Below are 21,732 nucleotides of genomic sequence, written 5' to 3'. Positions count from 1 at the left end.
CTTGGTCTTTGCCACTTAGCACATGTCTATAATAGCGCCATAATCCAAGGCAGTCATTCAAAGGTCCAGTTTAGGTTTTAACCAAATGATCTGCTACAATGGAAACGGAAATGGAAAAATACTTTCAGAGAGACTTTTGGTTATCAGCACCTCTGTTCACTATTATTATGAGTTATGTACAGTATGAGATGATAGGGTTAGGTAAAATATGTATGTATAAGACATTGAGTGATTGAACTTGATCCTTAAAGGGAATGACACTATATTTTACAAATAAAGGTTTAGTTTATTCCTCATGGTCGGTACTACTATAAAAATATGGATTTGTTAAAAAAAAAGAAAAGAAAAGAAGATACCTTTGGTTGCATTATGGGATGTGTAGAATCTTTTTTTTTCCTATTTTCTTTGTCACGTGATTTGCTAATTAGATAATATGCATTTTTGTTCACATTGTAAAATCAATAAAATTATGAATGTAAAAAAAAAAAAAGAAGACAATCCTGTTTTTTTGGAACTCAACCCATACAAGGGACTAAAAGTTAGGATATCCCTAGTCCTAGTCATAGACTGTTAATATTAATTGCTAATATACAGTCTATGGTCCTAGTAGCATATCCTTTGCGTTCCACTTCCGGGATTGCTCCGGATGCATGCATTTTCCGTTTCCTTCCGCTTTCGTTATGTATGAATTTTAAATTCGGTGGATTCATGAGGACTATTGTTGACTGCTCCTCAGATCTCTGCAGGGTAAATTGATTGATTATCCAATCTGAGTTTTCTTTCGCACGACTATTTGGTGCAGAGGTTAGCACCGCCCATGACGATTCTGATTGGTTCAAAGAAATGCCATTAAACCAGAGCACGTTTTCCTAGCCAGACCCCCTCCTTCAGCGTGCTTTGGAGTTCTGGCAAAGCGAGACTTCAATGTGCCTGACTAATGATAGTTTGAAACATAAGGGAGATGCATTATAAGCATTTTATTTGTTCCTTTTTTCAAGACTGACCCTTAACGTTAGTTATTATGAATGCATTGTCAGGGTCGTCACAAGAAAATGGCCAGGGTCAAATGAACCAGATGAAAAGAGAAGACACTCTTGCTCCGAGTTGGGATATTTCCGACGGCATTTGAAGGCGGCAGTGTGTTGTGCCCATAGACAGTATATAAGAAGGTTGTGCCTTGCCTCCAGCAGTAGCTAGATGGCGTCCGTGCCCAGCCTTCTTCGCGGCACTGAGACAGCTGAGTCACACATACATTTAGCTAGAGACCAAGATAAATAGATACAGCTAGCTAGTGTGCGAAAAAGAGTCTACGGTCGAGAAATTGTAGCGAGTACACAGATTTGAACCCCAACTGCATCTGACACCACGTCGAAAGATGCTGACGATAACACTGAAGACCCTTCAACAGCAGACGTTCAAAATAGAAATAGACCCAGAATTGACGGTGAGTAACGTTAGAAGTTAACGGGGCTGAAGTAAACACGGTCAGGCCGGGAGGGCTGCCATATAGACTATAGCATACGTGAATGTTAGCTAATGTTAACGCCAGCCGTGGTAAAGGCTGTTCAATTCTTTAAAGGACATAGGCGAGTTATTTTGCTTATCTTAAAAAAAAAAAAGTAACGGGACAAATATGCGTAAGTTAGGATCTAGCTACAGTAATTGAGTTCATGTGAGGTAATGTAGCTTGAGCGTTAGCTCGTGTAAAATCGGAATTGAACAAATTTCCCTTCAAAATAAAGGCGTAACAACTGTAAACGAGCATCTCAAAGCGCACCATACACTCTCTAAACAAAACGTCGTAACCAAAGTTACGTTTTCATTTGCTAAACAATACAGTGAAATGTATAGTGAATAATTCAACCGGCTCTTTTGACTTTGCGTCTTGGTATTCCTCAGGGGACGTTACAATGAATGAGCGACATGGAGGGTTTATATTGAAAATACCTACCGGAAATGTTCTTTAAACTTTCTTTGAGCTTGACAGTGTTTGGCTTGTGTCTTGTCTCACCATGAATGACGGTGCAATATTGTAAACCTCCTATCGCTAATATAGCAATGGGAAAGATGAATATTAAGTCGTTGTAAGCGCTAAGAACAAAGCATTTCGAAATGTTCTTGTCATATAAGTAACATGGAGTACTTTTATTTCAGGTGTGTTGAGCTAGCTAATAATGTTTCCTGTGAAGTGTCACCACGTGAATCCTAATGACCATAACAGTCATGGTATTCACAACTAACACTAACACCAACTTATTACCAATACTTTTACACTTACTTTTGGAATTCATGGTCAGTAAATCTCATTTATAGGAAATTATACCTAATTTATAGGAAATTATACCTAATTTTGGTTTAGACATGCAGTATTAAAGTATCCAAAGTGCACAATACTCCATTACTCCATTCAGTTGTTTACACCGAGTTCCTCCAATATGGCCGCGCATCCAGGTTACTGCCCAGAACGTGACGTCGGTGAAAATCATCTATGTTTGAGGAATAATCACAGACATGTGTATGTCCAAATTTAGTCAGGAGACTGTTTTGAAACCATTTTAATTTTTTCAAATGCTATAAAATTGAATTGTGGGGGGGGGGGGGGGGGAACACAAATCAGGGGGTCTGGTCCTCCGCCAGAAAAATGTTTTCGATTGGAATCCCATTTCCTGCATTTCTAAATCATTTATGGCCATTTATAATCTATGGTGATACAAAATCCAGGAAATACTGAAATTGCTCCTAATGATAAATTAAACTAGAAAGAATAGTACTAAACTATGTATAAGAACAAGATGTCTTACTTTATTGCTTAAAATAGTCAAATGAATATAAAATCATTCGGGAGCATCAAAACTCACTAAAATCCTTTTTTCAGAACTAATGGTTGTAGTTGGTCTCTGGTGGACTTATTTAGCAAGTTTTATATTTAAGGTTTGTTAATTGTTTTATTTATTTATTTATTACCTGCTCTAGCTTTTCCAACGTTTTAGACACAGATAATGTACTAATATTGGCCCAACATTTTTCTAGAGGGAGGACCCCTCAACCCCCAGACAAATACGTGCACCTACGTCTTCCTCAAACCGAGGGAAAACACTGAACTCTCCCACTAATGTCAATGCTTCTTCTGTTGATGTTTGTCAGGTCAAAGCCCTGAAGGAGAAAATCGAGAAGGACAGAGGAAAAGATGCATTTCCTGCTGCAGGACAAAAACTCATCTATGCAGGTGAGCCAGACGATAACTTTGACGGAGATGCAGACAAAAAAAACCCCACATTGAATTATCGTATTCAGTTATACCATGGCCCCAACAAAAGCTTGGTTTGTTTAATTGGCAAGTGTTAAAATGATATATCGGGACAACTCACATTGTTTCTTTTTTACTCCCCTTTCCAAATCATACTTTACCGGCAGTACTTAGAATTCACGTTGGGTAATTGAGTTGTGAAACTAACCTAACCAGTGGTTAAAATGACTGCAAACGCACTTAAACAAAGGATGTTGATGGGGCCATGGTGTAGGAGCCAAAATGCGTTCCTAGGTGTCCACGTAGAAAATGTTGGCCTGAAAAACAACACTCCACTCGAACACCACATGCTTTATTGCTTACTTAAAGCACTAAAGCGATGTTGAGAATACTTAACTAAAGCAGTGAAAATACTCAACTTGCAAATGATGAGTATTCTTACTTATTAGGATGGTTATTATTAGTCCACGGTTAGATTTTTAGGTGATGAATAAAATAGATCAAAGTCCACATATCAATGTTCATAGGTCAAACTAAAAAAAGTGAGCAGTAAGAATTTGTGGGTGTGGGGGGGGGGGGGTGGGGGCGACCGTTAATGGGGTGGTTGGATTTATTTACCCACTTTTAAAATGATTTACTAAAAGCTTCAAAGATTCTTGACGAAACAGATTTTGAGCATTGCAGGGAAAAGTTGCAGCGGTAATATGGCCGAGCGACCTAGAGAGTGACTGAAGAGAGCGAGCGTCGTCAAAACAAAGCAGCGAATCGGAGAAATAAAACGTTTTCACCGATTTCATCGCTAGAAATGCAGCCGTAGCAGGTATCTCACTATCACTAACCGTATCAGTTCAATTTTATTTACAGTATCGAATCATAACAAGAGTTATCTCAAGACACTTTACAGACAGAGTAGGTCTAGACCACACTCTATAATTTACAAAGACCCAACAATTCCAGTAATTCCCCCAAGAGTTAGTGCGACAGTGGCGAAGGAAAAAAATCCCTTTTTAGGGAGAAACCTCAGACAGACCCAGGCTCTTGGTAGGCGGTTGGGGGTACGATGAACAGTGGCAATAATAGTCACAATACAGATAATGGGACTATGTCTAAAAATAGTAGTTGTAGTAGTTCATGGCGTAGCAGGGCACTGCAGGGTGTAGCAGGGCGTTACAGGGTGTAGCAGGGCGTTGCAGGGCACTGCAGGGTATAGCAGGGCACTGCAGGACGTAGCAGGGCGTAGCAGGACGTATCCACATTCACATAGACGCGACAAATGATATTTCCAGCTTTAAAAAAACGCCTGAAAGTCGGATGTTAGGACGGAAGTAAAGAGTTGTTGTGCTATGAAGATGTTACACCGTTTTTATCGTCACATTGGTGTAAACTGGCAGCTTTTTAAACGTTGCGGACCGGTGCGTTGCAAGTAGCTGCAACGCAGTTTACACTCGTCTCGTCCAGAATCTTTGGTCTGAACTGGACTTCACGGCGCTACGAAGATTCGACTGTGAGACGGGCAGTCGAATCAGGCTCTTTCCATCGAAGCGTCGAATATTCGACTATTCAGGGTCACCCCTACTTAACACAACACAGTACTAGAAATTGTTACGTAGGATAATAGCTTAGCCACTGTGTACCTGTTACCGCCTCATGTTAGATTCTTCCTATAATTTGGACTATCCTAGCTTCTTATTCCAAAATTGTGTCATGAATCTTTTCTCATTTGCGATTTCTGCTTGAATGTTGCAGGCAAAATCTTGAACGATGACACCCAGCTGAACGAGTACAAAATCGATGAGAAAAACTTTGTGGTGGTCATGGTTACCAAGGTTAGTGTCTCTAATGTCATAATTTACTGCTGCTTTGAGTTTTGTTTTAACAGAAATAATGTGTTTTTTTATTTATTTATTTTTATTCACAAATTAATTCCAGTCTCTTGCTTTTCTGATTATGGTTGCTATTAAGAGAACGTCAATGTCTTCCTTCGTCCGTAGACATTTCACAATAAAAGCCTCCCAGCAGCTCAAAGGGCATCCCATCCTTGGTTGCTTGGCTATGGTTGCAAAAAATGAAAAGTAGAAGGGATTGAAAACAAATAGTGAATGAAAACCATTTTTATTTTTTACTTATTTGGTCTATGGTGGGCATCACCAAATGTTGGACCGTGCTTTGGACCCAGACTGAGTGACAATTTCTGATCAATTTAATGAGAATAAATAATCTTCATGGACCTGCGCTTATGGTTCTTCCTGGGATTGTCGCCACAGACACTCTGTTCCCTTTCGACCAGGAGCAGCGCTTAACCTCGCTGCGGCACAGGTTTCCCCCCCCCTCGATATGTTTCCCCCTCCCCATTCACTACCATAAATATTTTTTTTTTTTAAGAAATAAGGTCTCATGGGGTCCACCAGAAGGGGAGGGACTTTGCCTCTCTATTTGTTTAGCTATTATTTTAATCCCAGCTTTTGTGTAAATTACTATTATACTAGTCCAGGGGTCTTCAACGTTTTTTAAGCCAAGGACCCCTTAACTGAAAGAGAGACGGAGCAGGGACCCCCCCCCTACTACATATAAAATTGAGTTGCATATTAAACTGGGCCTTCAGTAACATGTAGGGCGGCCTAAAGCCTTTTATACATACCTTTTTTAGTGCACAGAATACTAAGCTATTAAAATAGCCTGATAATTGTTAATTCATGAATTGATGTTAAACATACATGGATTTATGAGGACTGTGGTTAACTGCTCCTCAGATCTCTGCAGGGTAAATCCAGACAACTAGCTAGACTCTGTCCAATCTGAGTTTTGTCTCGCACAACTATTTTGCAGCGGTTCTGTGCGGAGTTTAGCACCGCCCATGACGATTGTGATTGGTTTTAAAGAAATGCCATTAAACCAGAGCACGTTTTTCCTCCCATCCCCCGAATGCTATGCGGAGTAGCCAGACTCTGCCTCAGCGCGCCTTTGAAAGAGGGTCTGGTGAGGTGAGACTAGTGAGTACCTTACCTATAGGCCAGTTAGCAGTGGGGATTTATAATAATAAAATGTTGGATTCATGTTAAGACTTTTTAAGTTTTGAAAAAACTTTAAAAAAAAGAACAATAATTTGGAGGCCCCCCTGCGCTGACTCTGAGGACCCCCCCCCCTAGAGGCCCGGACCCCCTGTTAAAGATCCCTGTACTAGTCTATATTGACAGGTTTATTTATGTGATAGTTCCGGTGCCGCCGGAAGTTTACTATCTACTGTAACTGGGACGTTTTGGGACCAATTGGCAGGGAATTGCTATGGACAAAATATGCACAGCGATACACTGGTAAGAGCAAATGAGGTTTAACCATGTATCCAGCTAATTTAAATAGCTCACATTACTGTATTGTACGGACCGTTAACTTCATTTAATATTGTAAATGGTATTTGAGGGGTGCAAATGTTCCACTAAAACAAGGTCCTTCCCGAGGCTTTTTTGCAGAGCCACCGTCGCTGCGTCCAAAGAGATGAGCGCTGCCCAAGATGATTGTGATTGGTTTAAAGAAAATGCAAACAGCCCCTGACTGTTTAGTCTCCTATCCAGGAATGTTGTGTGGACTAGCCAGACCTTCCTCCGCAGCGCTGTGGAGATATAGCTGGCAATATGAGACTACTATAATACTGACACAGAAATATAACTGTGGAATTTACAAACTTAACTACCTGGTCTAGTTGAGTGAAATGAACAATGCAGTGCTGCCACCTTTTGATCATCATATCCATACCACTATGATCAATTCTCAAATGTCTTTTTAGCCTAAACCAGCCCCTCCTCCACAAGCAGCACCTCAGCCAGCAGCCCAACCAGCTGTGGCTCCAGTGCCAGCACCAGCACCACCCTCTGCTTCAGGCCCAGCACCCGCCTCTGGCACAACACAAGAGCCCTCCACACCGAAGCATACAGCGTCTGCGCCCACACCTACCCCACAGTCGGTGCCTCGCTCTGAACCCCCGCCCCCAGTGCCAGAAAACACCCCCCTGGCTTCTGTTGAAGCAACAGCAGCTCCGGACTCAAACACAGCCCCGGGCTCAGCTCCAGCCTCTGCTTCAGCTGCTACTCCAGCCTCGGCCCCAGCTCCAGCTCCAGCTCCGAAAGTTGTCCAGACAGCCTCGGCCCCTGCAGACTGCCCCACCGCCACACCAGACTCTCCCCAGCCAGAAGAAAAGCAAACCGAAGACCCGGAGAATGAGCCAGCTGCCACTGAAGAAGTCCTATCCATTGCTTCAAGGTTGGAGGAAACCTTTTGTTTATGTACATTGAAGGGTTTAATTCATCATCTGGTTGTCCAAGAAACCTGTTAAAAGTGTCATAAAAGAACCTGGGTCAGCTAGGAAAGCTCGTAATGTAATCATGGGAACCTGGTTTAGGTGGTTAATGTAATTTGAACAAATTGGACATGTTCTAATGGCATAAAAACATTTTAAAGAGTAACTTAAAGGGTTTTCAACCCGGACCCTATTTTCCTATGTTTTTGTGTCTAAATGACTGAAGGGAACAACTTTTGGTCCCAATTGGTCCAGTATCAAGCAAGACTGCTGCAGTGGCGAAACAAGCTACAATGTAACGTTAATGGGCAATTGCGCAGCTTTAATTTCCGTCCACTAAAAGTGCTGTTTTTGCCACCGACCGACTCAGATTAATATTCTAAGTGTCTGACAACAATACCGGAAAGGATCCCTACAGAGATAGACCTTTTTGTTAAAGAGTAAGATCCTTTTTTGTTGAAAGGCTCCGACGCACCAACCCGACGGCAGAAAAGGCAGTAGGACTAATCAGTCGGCTCCCGTCTCTCAAAAAAGTGCCTCGGAACACACCGAAGCGACGCCGACTAGAGCGTACATTCTGCGCGTGCGCGAGACGTAATACGTCTCCATAACAGCAGGCGGCGCTAATCTGTATTGTCGCCCAAAAAATGAAAACCGGAAATGACGGAACATCTCTCTAGACCTAGTAAACACAGAGCACGCTGTCGTCGGTCATTGTTTTCATCAGAGAGTGTTGATAGTAGTCAAGAAGGATCGTTGTTGTTGTCATTACTCGCTGAACGGAAGAAAATACGATGGTTGGTAATAAGAAGATACTGGCGTTGTCAGCTCTCGGGCTTCTTCTTGTGGAAGCACTGATTCGCTAGTCAAGGGCTAGCACTCCACCAATCAGATTGGTCATTGAGTCCGACTGCCCACTGGCCGATTCAACAAGTCAAATCGGCCAAAATGGATGCCGACAGCTCCTCCGACGACTCAACTTCATTCAAAGTCGACAGAGACAAATTAAAACTATCAACTAACATCTTTCCACTGTTCCAACAATCACCAATCTGGTTTGGCCATTTCCATGTGAAAATATGCTGGTTATTGGTGACTTCGAAACCGTTTCATGTTAAACAAAAAGGATCTTACTATTTAACAAAAAGGTCTAACGCTGTATGGATCCTTTCCATAATGGTGTCAGACACTAAGAATAATAATCCGAGCCTGTCGGTGGCAAAAACAGCACTTTTAGTGGATGGAAATTCAAGATGCGCATTTGCCCCATAGGGTTACATTGCAGCCCGGTTCACGGATGCTGGTTCCAGCGTTCTTCCTCAATATTGGATCAATTTCAAAGATGATGATGATTATTATTATTATTATTATTATTATTATAATATTAGACACCAGTGCATGGGAAAATAGGGTCCAGGTTGAAAAAAAAGAAGAAAAAAAATTACCCTTTAACTGCTGCATTCTGTTTGTTTTTTCTCACCTACAGAGAATCAGGATTTGTGTTTTGTCTTTAACAGAGAGAATGTTGCTGAGCAGTACTTATCAGTTAAAATATTTCTTGTTAAGTGTAACCTAGATGAGACTAATAATAAGACTTTTGCCATGGTCCTGTTCACTCATAGCAAGAAATATGTAGTTTTCAGTAGGACTGGGTACCGAATTCAATACTTTTTTTTAAGCATCGACCGAATTGCCTCTGAAGTATTGAGTATCAAAAAATGCCTCGTCATTCAATACCTGAGGAGTAAATCGATTGTAAGATTGTGCCGTGATTTATTTTTTGTTTTATAAAATAAAAAAAGTATTGTTCAGGTACCAGTGACTGGTACCGAAGTAGTATCGTTACCAATCGTTTTTTAACGATACCCAGTGTATACATTTTAGCCATAATAGCGGCACTAGGGATGGTGATGTCTGTCTGTCTGTCGATCGGTCCACCAGACTGATCAGATTGGTCCAGACTGAAATGTCCCAACAAGTGATGGAAGAATGGCAATTGCATTTTTGTACAAACGTTTATGTTCCTCTTAGGATGAATTGCAATAACTTTGCAGATCCCGTAACCTTTGGTCTTCCATCATTGGTTCAAAATTGTAATTTCTCCCATCCTTTCTTCTGGTTCACGACCGAATACCTGCATTAACTAATTCCATTCCCATCAGCCATAGCTGTACTTTGTGTTTAATGCTAATTAGCCAGCATGCTCACATGCTAAATGAAGTTGGTGAACATTATACTGTACCTGCTGAACATCAGCATGTTAGCATTGCCACTGTGAGCATGTTAGCATTTCGCAGCCTCACAGAGCTAGGTGGACTTCTTGTTTGTTTGAGTCTCTTTCTTGAACCTTGCTTGTCTTGTTTCTCTGTTAAAATGTATGCTTATTGTAATTGTTTCTTTGGAATGTTGATTTTTTTTCATTTTTTATTTTTCTGTTGATTTCTCTTTCTTCCAAAGCCTCGTTGATGAACTGGGTCTCCTTGAAGAAGCAGCGTCAATACTGGGTAATGTATATCTATGACTTTTCATAAATTCAAACCATACCACTGTACTGGTTATATTTTGCTTTAACCCTCAGCGCCTGGTTGACGTTTGAATGAACTAGATACGGGGATGCAAACGGCGCGTTTTTCGGCGCCTCCTGCTTTTTTCACGTCAGTTTGGGTGACTTGTGTGAATCGTGCAGATCCGAAGAGGTTTTTTTTTTTTTAAGGGGGGGGCGGGGTCCTGATTATAATTTCACCAACAGTAATTCTGGATTGCCTCCACCAAATGAGTAAATGGGAAATAAGCAATCCGAACACTGCGCGCCAAACGGCAGAATGCTCGCAAGCGTGAACCACTAGTGTTTGTTGTTCTTCTTGCTGCGTGTGTATCTTTTACCGTCTTGACAGTTGTCGACACTTTTTGACTGGCGAGATGGCAGCAACCACCAACAGCTGAAGCGAGTCGTCCTTTTTAGTCAACTCTGTGTACGCAAATGTTCTCATTGCTGGAGTTCATGTGTAGAGCCCCTTGCGATACTTGGAGCAAAGTTTCGTGTTGCGAGTAGAGTGAGGCACTTCTTGTGCAACAGATGGATAGAGAGTTTATGTTTCGGAATAAAAAAATGAAATTGAATATTCCAAATTTAGTGTCGGTGAATTTCATTTTACTCCGTGTGCCTATAGGGGTGGGCCGGGGATGGCAGGGGTTGGTGGCAATGTAAGTATCTCGATATTTGCCGCGAGGCCTTCGATTACTTCGAAATACAAAGGGTTTCTTCTTGTTCTCCTCCCTGCATCATCCCACTGCCTCCTTGATCTCTCTCCAACAACGCTGTGCCTTTTTTTGTGTGTCTTTTTAGTCTCAACACGATGAATTGTCCAAATAGGTATAACGAAGTACACTTTCAGACCGTCTCTTCTTGTAGACATTGAACTGAATTTCCCCAAGAGGGATTTATAAAGTATACTCTCTTTCTTTCTTTCTTTCATGCACACAGTTGAGGGTCCTAGCGGTCTAAGGTTGCTTTCCCACCTGCCTCGTTTGGTCCGTTTTTAAAAACGAACCCTGGAGCGTTTGGTCAGATAGTCCGGTTTGTTTGTGCTGGTGCGGATCACACAAACAAACTCTGGTCCGCTTGCAAAACGGCCGTCCCGGTTCGCTTCCAAGTGAACTAGGGTTCGAGTTCACTTCAGGCGAGAACAGCATCCGACCCAAATACAGGAAGTGAACCAAAAACGGAGCATTTACTAGCCTGCAATTTCAACCTTGCACACAATTTACGGACTCGCATATAATTTAAGGGACGATAACTCTCGGCTCAATAAGCTGTCCTGACCCAACAACTCGCTGGTCGTCTGTGCGACATCATCATCTCTCTCTCCTTCACTCGTCTGTCAGCTGCTCATATTGTTTGCCTCCTCCTAAAATATTAGAAACACTAAAGCAGAACCAGAAAACCCAACCCAAGACAAGACGTTATAAATTTGGTGTTGCTTCATCATTTCTGAGACCAGAAGTGTCGGATATTGTGTCCAATAGACCAGCGACCGTCTCGACCACATGACGTGTTCCCATTGTTTGGTGCGTTTTGATAAAGTGCGGTGTGAAAGCACACCGAACCAAATAAAAAATGCAACGCTAAAAAAAACCTCCGAATCGCACCGTGTCCACCGAACTATAGGTGTGACAGCACCCTAAGGCACTGGCTGTAATTGTCACATGCAGCAGACCCGGTCGGAAAGTTTGATAAAGTATTGATTACATGTACAGCGGAGTAGAGGATTAGGGAAACTTGATTTCTCCAGCTAGATTTCTGTTGGTCAACCCAGATTTTGGGGCTTTTATACTTAGTTAGTTAGTGCATGTGCAGGACAAACTGTAGAGAGGTGTCACTGTAACAGCAGAGCTGCTGGATCAAAGGCAAGATAATGCGTTGAGCTGAGCTCTCTCTTTACTCAGTCTTTTTTTTTGTCACAGGACGTACGCGTGCACACCTGCTTACTTGAGTGCATGTAAACATCCTTCATATTACTTTAGATTCAGACATTTTCTTTAGTATCACGATAACCCAGGTGATTATTGTCTGTGCAACCATTGTGAGAACTACTAGTAGCTCATGTTGCAGGACCTTTCATGCTACGAATACACCACAATGTAAACTGGAATTAATGGTCAACTATTTTGATAATCGATTCATCGATTTGAGTCCTTTTTCAAGTAAAACGGCGCTGATTCCAGCTTGTTAAAAGTGAATGTTTTCTAGTTTCTTCTCTCCTCTGTGACAGTAAACTGAATATCTTTGAGTTATGGACACAACAAGGCATTGGAGGATGTCATCTTGGGCTTTAGGAAACACCGATCCACATTTTTCATTTTCTGACTCTTTATAGACCAAAATACTAGTCCATTCATCGAGAAAATAATCGACAATGAAAATAATCGTTAGATGCAGCCCTAACCACTTATAAACCAATGTATACCAATTGATTACATTTCTAATATGCAAAACTCATTCTAAAAATAACAATATGTGACATGTTTAAGACACTTTTCCATAGGATTGCAAAATCAACTTCCTCATTTCAACCAGGGCCACGTTCAGCCCCGACAAAATGTAACAACACATGTATGTTTTTTTTTGTTTTTTTTTGGGGGGGGCATTTCTGCCTTTATTGGATAGGAAAGCTGAGATATGAAAGGGGTGAGAGACGGGGGAAGAAATGCAGGAAAACCGTCACAGGTCGGACTCGAACCCTGGACCTTCTGCGTGGAGGGATAAATCTCTGCATATGTGCGGCCGCTCTCCCAACTGAGCCAACCGGCCACGCAACACGTGTTTTTAAACTGAAACGGGTGCGTTGAACACCCTGTTGTGTGCGCAAGCGCTCAGCCTTTTTATTACCACGGGTTTACAGACACGTCTCTGCTGATTGGGTATCACCTGTGACACAGCCAATAAACGAGAGACACACTCACCAAACGAGAGGAAACCTACAGTCTCAAAGCCGTTGCACACCGTTGCACACTGTTGCACACCGTTTCACCCCGCTCCAAGGAAACATGTCGTTCAATCAGGAAACCGTAGCAAAACAGTGCACACTGTTTCGAGATTGAACGTGTCCCTGCTTCCATTGACCTCCTTTGTCTCTCTCCTGTTGTTTCCACAGTGACAGGTCCAGCCTATGAGAACCTGGTGTCAGAGATTATGTGCATGGGTTATGAGCGAGAGCAGGTAGTTGCTGCACTCCGAGCCAGTTACAACAACCCGGACCGAGCAGTGGAGTATCTGCTCATGGTGAGGACTTAACCAGCCCGTGTGGTTATTTTATTTATTTTTTTTTCCCCAGCCCCGCCTGCCACTGAATGCTAGAGTGTGAAGTAAATGTTTGTGAACTGCAGGGTATTCCAGCAGAGGCCAGTGATCTGCCACCTCCGGAGCCAGTTAGACACAGTGCTCCAGCCAACCCCCCAGCCCCTGCTACACAAGAACCACTGCAGCCCCCAGCAGCGTTAAACAGTAAGAGCACACATCTATCTATCTATCTATCTATCTATCTATCCTTTTATATTAAATCTCTCTCTCAAAAAAAAGTATGTATGTAACTGAATGCTAATGTGTGAAGTAAATGTGTATGTATATAAATGTACAGACTAAACTAAACACAAGCAGTAACCAGCCCGTTCCCTCCCCTAGCAGGGCTGGTGTCTGCCAGCCAGCCTTCCCCTGCTCGGGGAGGCCCCGTCTCCACAGAGAACCCTCTGGAGTTCCTGAGGAACCAGCCTCAGTTCCAGCAGATGAGACAGATCATCCAGCAGAACCCGGCCCTCCTACCGGCTCTTCTGCAGCAGCTAGGCAGAGACAACCCGCAGCTGCTGCAGGTACCACACCAGCACACTCGCCGCGCTACAGTGGGTTTCTGCCGGAAATGAAAGTGTCTGGTTTTTTTTTTTTTTTTTTCCTGTTATACCCCTTTCACACCACCTACCAGGGTCGGGCTAGGGATGTCTGATCAGGGTTCAACCCTCCTTTTGGAAATTCAAACCAAGCCAGTCTACACGGGTATATCCCTGTTCGTGACAATTCAGAGATCACCTGGGTCAAACAGGGAGCAATGCATTTGCAATGCAATGCACAATTACCTTAAGTGCTAGAAATGGGCGGGGCTTTCACGTCATATTCAGTGAACAGCTAACATCACACCAGTCCATCTGTAAACCAGCAGAACTAATGTTTTGTAGCTACTTGAATCTGTCATTGTACAGTAGGGAGAGATAAATACAGCTTACTTTATGATTGTTTCACAGTGATTACGTTCTAAAGCACAACCACTTGTGCTACAGTGATTTCTCCTCCTCTGCATATTTATTGCTTAGCTGGACGTAGGAAGTAGGTTACTCAAGTATTGTTTTTTGACTATTTTAAGATGAAGGGAGAACATTTCTCTTTGGTTGATTTTATTAAAAGTCAAGTTTGGCTTCGCGACTCTTTTAAAAAGATTTGCGCTACTGCAGCAGCCGCACTGAACTGCTGCCGGGTGCCAGAGAGAGGGAGCAAGAGCAGCGGGGCAGAGAGAATTCAACAACAACTTATTTTCATATCTTTACGTTCTAACGCTGGGTTTTTACAGGCAGTTATGCCTGTAAAACTTCGCCACCGCTCTGCCCGCAGACTAGTGAACATCCGGGCACCCACTGCCAGCGGACTGTTCAGAAATGAATTGAACCGCTCCGCTCTGCTGTTGTTGAAGCTGCCTGTAATAATCCTAGTTCTATACAGTCTATGGTGAAAACTCAGTGTTTTGTCAAGTGTGCGGCGACCTGTGCCCCACTGTCATTTCCAACCAATCGCATAATTTGTCCCGCCCCGGCTGTTAGCGATCCAGGTCGTGCGCAATTCACATTGAAATCGTCCCTAGTCTACCCTGATCAAACCCACCTGGCGACCTGGGTCACGAAGCCGAGTAGATGGAGGAGGGTTACCCCATTCAAACATACAGTCGACCTGGGTATAACCCTGGTAGAGCCATCGGTGTGAAAGGGGTATTATTAAGATATTTCCAAAACCTCTTAACCCTCTTGTTTTCTTCCCATTGGCCATGCAACATTTTGTTTTTCTGGGTCAAAATTTAAACTGTAAGAAGCTTTTGTCGCTTTTCCGTGTGTGTGTGTGTGTCTCCACATTTTTGTCACTTTTTTTCCGACGTTTTGTCACTTTTCCAGAGTTCTTTGTCGATTTTCTTTTTTTCTGCACTTTTGACGTTTTTTGTTCTCGTTTTTCCCGACATTTTTGTCACTTTTTTTCAACGCTTTTTTAATCAATTCTTTTCTTCCAAATGTTATAAAATTGAATAAAATGCCCACATTCAATGAAAGTACATAAACTGATCATTTATGTGACTTGTGAAGCGCGTTGTACGGAACCATCCACGTTATTATTTTTGACAATTTGGTTGAAAGGAACCCACATTTCTGATTATAGAAACTTTTTGGAAAAAAATGGGTCAGATTTGACTCGGGACAACAGGAGGGTTAAGAGAGCGGTAAGAGATGAAGACCTGTGAGCTGTATTTCATTACAGCCACCATTTTGTACGGTACAGTATTCTTTACTAGAGGAGTGTCTTAATCCTCAAACCCATTTTATTGCTACTTCAAGAGCTTTAGTGGCAGTCACTTGGCCATCATTGGCCATGAAAGCATCAACACTTAGAGTGATATACTACTTGATATATCTATTTAATCTAAATACATAACCAGTACGTATTTAAATATTTAGCAGTTGGGAATGATCTAGTTATTTGATGATAAAAACCATGTCAGTCAGTTTCCCAATGTCTCCTGTATACTGTTTGAATGACTTTTTTTAATTAGCTGTTTGGTGTCATGTTTGTGTGGGGCTGGGGACCTTTTTATATTAGCTGTATTGTAGTATTAATATTGTTTGTATGTATTACTTGCAGCAAATCACGCGGCACCAGGAGCGTTTTGTGCAGATGCTGAATGAGCCACGAAGCGGAGAGACGGAGGGGGACGGGGCCGAGGCTCAGGGGTCACCACCAACCAACTACATCCAGGTCACCCCGCAGGAAAAGGAGGCCATTGAGAGGGTCAGTTACCAGTGTCTGTATTTGTATGGAAGCAAATAAGAGACATAAGTATTCAAATTTGAACAGCCACTGAATACTTAATATTGAAATATTTTACTTTGAAAACCACGTATCATTTGTTCCGATGTCGCCTCCTTGAAACTGCATTATGAAATTTCGTGATTTGCAATTTCAAAAGCTGAATTTGTACGGTCACAAATACAGATCTAAAAATGTCTAGTTTCAGAATAAAAAGGAAAAAAATGGATTCAGGTTGCTTCAATTCAATTGGTCAAATTTTAGATCTAAAAATTAAAGTTGAAAAAACTCATATAGCAACAGCAGCCAGTCTTTTATTTGCTTCCATATATTTGGTCTCAGTGATTTGTCCTGTTGTCTGGAAAATTGCACAACTTGCGCTTTTGATCAAAATAGGGTTACGACGCAAAGCCCAGTGAAGTGTAAAATAAATGAATAAATGCCGGCATGCGATTACATAAAATTAACGCAAAATAGTGCCTAACATAGTGCCTAACAGGCTACTATTTTGACCCTTTGCAGCATTGTTACTGATCATCAAGCTGCCACTTCCTCGTAACACATCCTGCTGCTGCAGGCATGATGGAGAAACACAGCAGCAATAACTCTGAATGGAGCTTTTTATTTTCCAAAACTCCCGGACGGCTCGTAGACAAGTCGAAAGCCATATGCACGTTGTGTAAAGCCGAATTAAAATATCACCGAAGCACTTCAAGCTTGAGCTACCACCTACGGAGCTAAGCATAGTAGTACAGTTAACGTGATGCTACCTGCTAGCATGCTACCCACTCAGGCAAAGCAGTATTTTGGAGAGTGCTACTTGCCGACCTGTGGATGAAACCAAATCCCAAAAAAATTACTACAGCTCTTGCGAAACGGGTGGCAACTAACTGCAGACCTGTCAGCATCGTAGAGGACCCGGGTCTTAAAGAAGTACTACGGTTGGCATGTTCTGACCCGTCTCGTTGCTGTCGAGGGGGACAGCAGCCCCCCCCACACACAGCCTGTACGACACGGAGAAAGCAGCCCAACTGGAACTGCTGCAAACGCTGTCTCATTAACTGGTGATCACTGGACGTCAGTGAGTTATCAACATTATTTAGGAGTTACTAAACACTACATTGACTCTGGTAAGGATAGGGATTTTTAGGTTTTTAGTTAGGTACTTGGAGGAATTGTGCAATAATGACAGATTCACACATTTTTCTTTACAATCTTAAAATCAAGTTCATAAAGTCACTTTCTTTGCATTCATTTGATTCCCAATCAAGATACACTGGTAAGAATTGCTTTTCATTGTTATATGTACTGTTCTGAAATGCAAAATGATATCCAGAAAATAGACGGTACCGTAGGGTGATTTAACGCCACCGTACTCATAACTCATTTTACACACAGTTTAACAACAAAACGCTGAGTGAACATTACTAGCTACGTTTTTCATGTTGGTTTTGAGCGGTATGCACCCCCACTAACCTGGAAAATGAGTTTTAAATCAGTAACGTTACTACAGCGTGTCGGAGGAATACACACAGTCTCCTGCAGCGGCGAGGCAGAGGGGCCGTCACAGCAGCGTTGGCTAACATTTAGCTTCTTGTCTCATCTGGGGTCTGATAAACAGTAAATTCATCAACTTTAGTGTCCACAATGCTATTTTCCAATAAACTGTAGCTGTCATATTTCACGGGCTGTGCGAGTGCGGATTTCATGTCGCGGCTTTCGTCGTTGTTAATCACTTATTGAGCGAAGTAGTACTCGCCCTGTTGTTTATTTGGTTGCCATAACTTCGTGAGTGATGGCGTCCTGTCACTGTTGAGAGAGAGAGAGAGAGAGAGAGAGAGAGATTGATGACTTTTCATTAACAGCTGAAGGAGCGGCGGTGCGCGGTCTACATAGCGGAAACCCTGTTGTGCGTCTGCCCTATTTCTGATACCGTGGCGCTGGAAATTTTACCGTGGCGCACCGCCACTATGCGATCAACATAGAGCAGGGTTCATACGTCTTGAAAAAACCTGGAGAAGTTATGGAATTTTAAAAATGCAAATTCCAGGCCTGGAAAGCTTTTGGAAACACAAAAAGACCCAGAAAGTTTTGGAAAAGTCATGGAATAATTTTTTTGTTGACACAGTATAATAATATGTGATTTAATAAATGTATTTCATGTCGTCCTAACCTCACCGTTCTATTCGGGGCGCGATATTACGAATCCCACTATGAACCACATAAATTGTCATTCATTTTATTGTTAAATCTCTGAGGGTAAACTTTAACACAGATTTTTATTATTGTATAATGTCGACCGACATTTTCAGGAATACATAGTCATGGAAATTTGCCGAAAAGTATTGGTTAAAATGCGTATGAACCCTGATAGAGGAAACACTGCTTCAAGTCCGGTTGGAACCATGAAATCTATAAAAGATTTGACACAAAACTGTAATTGTGGAATATGAAGTTGGGGGGGGGGTTTAAGAGCACAACAGGACATCGCACAAATGGGCCGTTTCATTTCTTTTGCTGTGAATGCCCCCGCAAGTGTGCGTGCCCTCGCAAGTAACAGTCTCAGCCATAGCCTTACTGTTTTGTATGTATGTATGTATGTATGTATGTACTGTATGTAACATGAGCATGTGTGTTGTGTTCCAGTTAAAAGCGCTGGGCTTTCCGGAAGGCTTAGTCATCCAGGCTTACTTCGCCTGCGAGAAGAACGAGAATCTAGCTGCTAACTTCCTGCTACAGCAAACGTGGGACGACGAGTAACCCAAAACCTCACCTGACGCATCACCGTTCAACAGAGGGCCGCAGAATAGACGACAGCCCTACACCAGGTTCCACCAGGGAGGAACCAGAACAGGAGAGGGGAAGAGGACTGTTCTTTTCATGCCATGTGACTGTGGTCTAATTATGGGGGTGATGGTGATGGCGAAGACAATGCTGTTGAAAGTTAGCTGTGCTGCCCTACCCTCCATTCAGCCGTGACGCTCATCATAGCAGCTCAGAAACGGAGCTGCGCCTCACTGCTGATGTCATAACTGCTGCCGCTTGTGCCGAGTGATCACACTGAGAGAAGTCATGCTAGGAAACATACCAACACTCTGCGTCACCTTCTCAGGCCAAACAGGCTTTGAGTTCCAGGGTTTCCTCTGCAGTCAGCTCACAGACTGCCTGCAGAAGATGTGTTAAACTTACACTACGGTACATATACAGTGTACACACTACAGCAGGGGTGTCAAACTCATTTTCACTAAGGGCCACACTGGAACATAAGAATCGCATCAAGGGCCAGGCATGTATAGTTTATTGACATTCTTTTATTTCATTGAAAAAGTCAAATATCTTTGACTGTCTTACTGCATGTCGCATTTTTGTTTCTTTTTCCGTCTTTTTTGTGGCTTTCTCTGACGTTTTTCTTTTGTCACTTTTTTCCGACATAAAGCCCTACAAAAGTCAGAAAAAAAGTTACTTAGCCATCATAGACTTTTTAGCAAATCAAGAAACAGTTTCCCGTCTTTTTGGTTTGGCGCACAGCTAGGCTTGCCAACATTTATTGTGAACCTAAACTGATATTCGGGCCGGATCGAAATCCAGGAAGGGCCGGATTTGCTCCCCCCCGGGCCTTGAGTTTGACACCCCTAGCACTACAGAGTGTAGATGCCGTGAATGTATACATGACTAAAAACAGTGTTCGTTTGCAAACCCTCCATGTTGAGTTTACCTGAAAATGTGATGCAAACTGTTGACTTCACTGTTTGAGAGCTAGCATTGCTTTATATTAAAGTTCAGGTCTGATCATTTCATTTATTCTGCCTCCGTATTAATCTTAGTAAAAAATAAAAAAAAATAAAAAAATCCCAAACACTCAAAATATCTTAGCTCCATCTAGCACAAATTTCGGTGGTGTTTTGACCTTGCAATAAGCATGCAGATGTGATTGACATCTGCAACGTTATTGAAATTGCTGCAGGTGATTTGAAACTTTTCAGCCCATTCCTACTAGAGGAAAAAAAAAAAAAAGTAAAATTAGATGAAATGTTAGGAATGGAAATTCAAAAGGTTAAGATAACTCATCATTTTGACTTACTATCTCAATTTTGTTAGTCATTATTTTGACTTAAAGGTGCTCTAAGCGAAGAAGTGATGTTACTTCTTGTTGACATTCAAAGTATTTTCAAACAAGACTAGCCCGCCCCTCCCTCCTACCCATCTTCTTTTTTTTTAACAGTGTGTTCAGGGGACAGGCAGCTCGCGGATAGTGGGGAGATGTTTGCTGTATGTGACAAAAAAATGTTGTAGCCTAAAAAACGCGTGACATCGCTTAGAGCACCTTTTTTAATAAAAAAAAAATGTTGACTTGGTATCTACAATTTTGATTTAGGTCAATATTTCATCTTGTATCTTGTTTTGACTTACTTTGAGTAGGTCAAAATAAAACATTTGACTTTTGAAAGTCTTATTTTATTATTTTGACTCACCATGAGTAGATATTTATTTTTTTATTACTCTTAACTTTATTTCTTGATCTTATTTGATTTGGCAGAAATGGGCTTCCAAAAACTAAGACATTCAAAAATCTGTCCCGACACGTTGCACTCTATTCTGAACATAAAATGAATTAGTTGTGCCGTCACAGTATTTTATGATGACATGTTCTCGAGATTATGTGTACTGTGGTATATTTTGTGGGAGAAGAGGGGCCCACCCAAATGCAGCACTCCGCTTTAGTTGTCATTGTGGTCTTTCACTGTGGAGGGTTGGTTTGTTTGGTTATTTTGCAGATGCGGGAATTTGAAGGTTGATTATGAAGTGCCACATAGCATGCCTTGTGAGCTAAATATTTGACTTTAGAAAAGAAAAGTTGCGTTATAAATACTTAATTAGCTGGAATAATCGAGCATAGTTGCCTTCCTACTTTCAGACCATCTGTTTCTGTTCCATTTGTCTCATATCACATCTATGCATCTTAAAGCTGTAAGACTTTGAGCCACTGCTCCTTCATGCCTTATTGGTTGTTAAAGACTTGAACATGTTTCATTTTACAAATGGGGTTATATAGTTTACAATAAAGTGTTTTAATTATTGATAATTAATCAGTTATTGTTTCAAAAGTGGACAAAAGGGAATAAGTGCTAGAAGCCAAAACAATAATATATATATATATATTTTTTTTTTTTCAGCTTTCAGCATGTAGTTTGCTGTCTCTCCTTTTACTTCTCTATATTGTGTTTTAACTGAAAATGACTGGAAGTGTTGTATTATATTGGGTATACAAACTCTGGGGGGTAAGGCACTTTACTGGGACAAATGCTATTCTTTAGTTGTAAGGGGTTGTTGGATGCATGGGATTGTTAGAGTTATTTATAGCATGGCGGTGGGTTGGAATGATGTGTGGTGTTGCTCTTATCTCAGTTTATCTGTTTTATCCATTTTGTCTGCTTTTGTTTTGGGGTTTATAGAAAAAACACTGGTAGAGGTTATGCTGAATAGTTGTGAAAAAACTTTTGTTAAAGCATTGTGTAAAATAAATGGCTTTTACAAAGTGGGTTAGACAACGTGCTGTTTTTTTTGTTTGTTTTTTTATCATGA

General features: G+C 41.7%; 1 protein-coding gene across 3 annotated transcripts; it reads left to right on the top strand.

Annotated features, from left to right (window-relative positions):
• The first annotated feature begins 1,175 nt into the window (after window positions 1-1,175).
• rad23ab (RAD23 homolog A, nucleotide excision repair protein b) lies at window positions 1,176-21,688 on the top strand. 3 transcript variants are annotated; one of them, XM_078259515.1, is made up of 10 exons: window positions 1,176-1,444; window positions 3,145-3,226; window positions 4,994-5,073; window positions 7,029-7,501; window positions 9,996-10,042; window positions 13,193-13,320; window positions 13,425-13,542; window positions 13,723-13,934; window positions 15,985-16,131; window positions 18,796-21,688. In XM_078259515.1, the coding sequence occupies exons 1-10, from the start codon at window positions 1,376-1,378 to the stop codon at window positions 18,907-18,909; spliced, it is 1,470 nt and encodes a 489-aa protein (XP_078115641.1). In that variant the 5' UTR covers window positions 1,176-1,375; the 3' UTR covers window positions 18,910-21,688. The 3 variants fall into 3 exon arrangements, with proteins under 3 accessions (XP_078115641.1, XP_078115642.1, XP_078115640.1); XM_078259516.1 differs by having other exon boundaries at window positions 1,177-1,444; window positions 13,720-13,904; XM_078259514.1 differs by having other exon boundaries at window positions 1,177-1,444; window positions 13,720-13,934.
• The last annotated feature ends 44 nt before the right edge of the window (window positions 21,689-21,732 follow it).

The sequence above is a fragment of the Sander vitreus genome, chromosome 9 (assembly GCF_031162955.1).
Source record: "Sander vitreus isolate 19-12246 chromosome 9, sanVit1, whole genome shotgun sequence".
In the NCBI taxonomy this organism is placed as follows: domain Eukaryota; kingdom Metazoa; phylum Chordata; class Actinopteri; order Perciformes; family Percidae; genus Sander; species Sander vitreus.
The sequence above is the reverse complement of the archived record's forward strand: the minus strand, read 5'-3'. Positions and strand labels throughout refer to the sequence as shown.

What these genes read in the sequence shown, in the direction of transcription:
- rad23ab (XM_078259514.1), top strand. Translation starts at nt 1,376, where the DNA reads ATGCTGACGATAACACTGAAGACCCTTCAACAGCAGACGTTCAAAATA. An exon ending in AAATAGACCCAGAATTGACG is followed by an intron (nt 1,445 to 3,144) that starts GTGAGTAACGTT and finishes GATGTTTGTCAG; the next exon opens with GTCAAAGCCCTGAAGGAGAA. An exon ending in GCCCCCAGCAGCGTTAAACA is followed by an intron (nt 13,543 to 13,719) that starts GTAAGAGCACAC and finishes TCCCTCCCCTAG; the next exon opens with CAGGGCTGGTGTCTGCCAGC.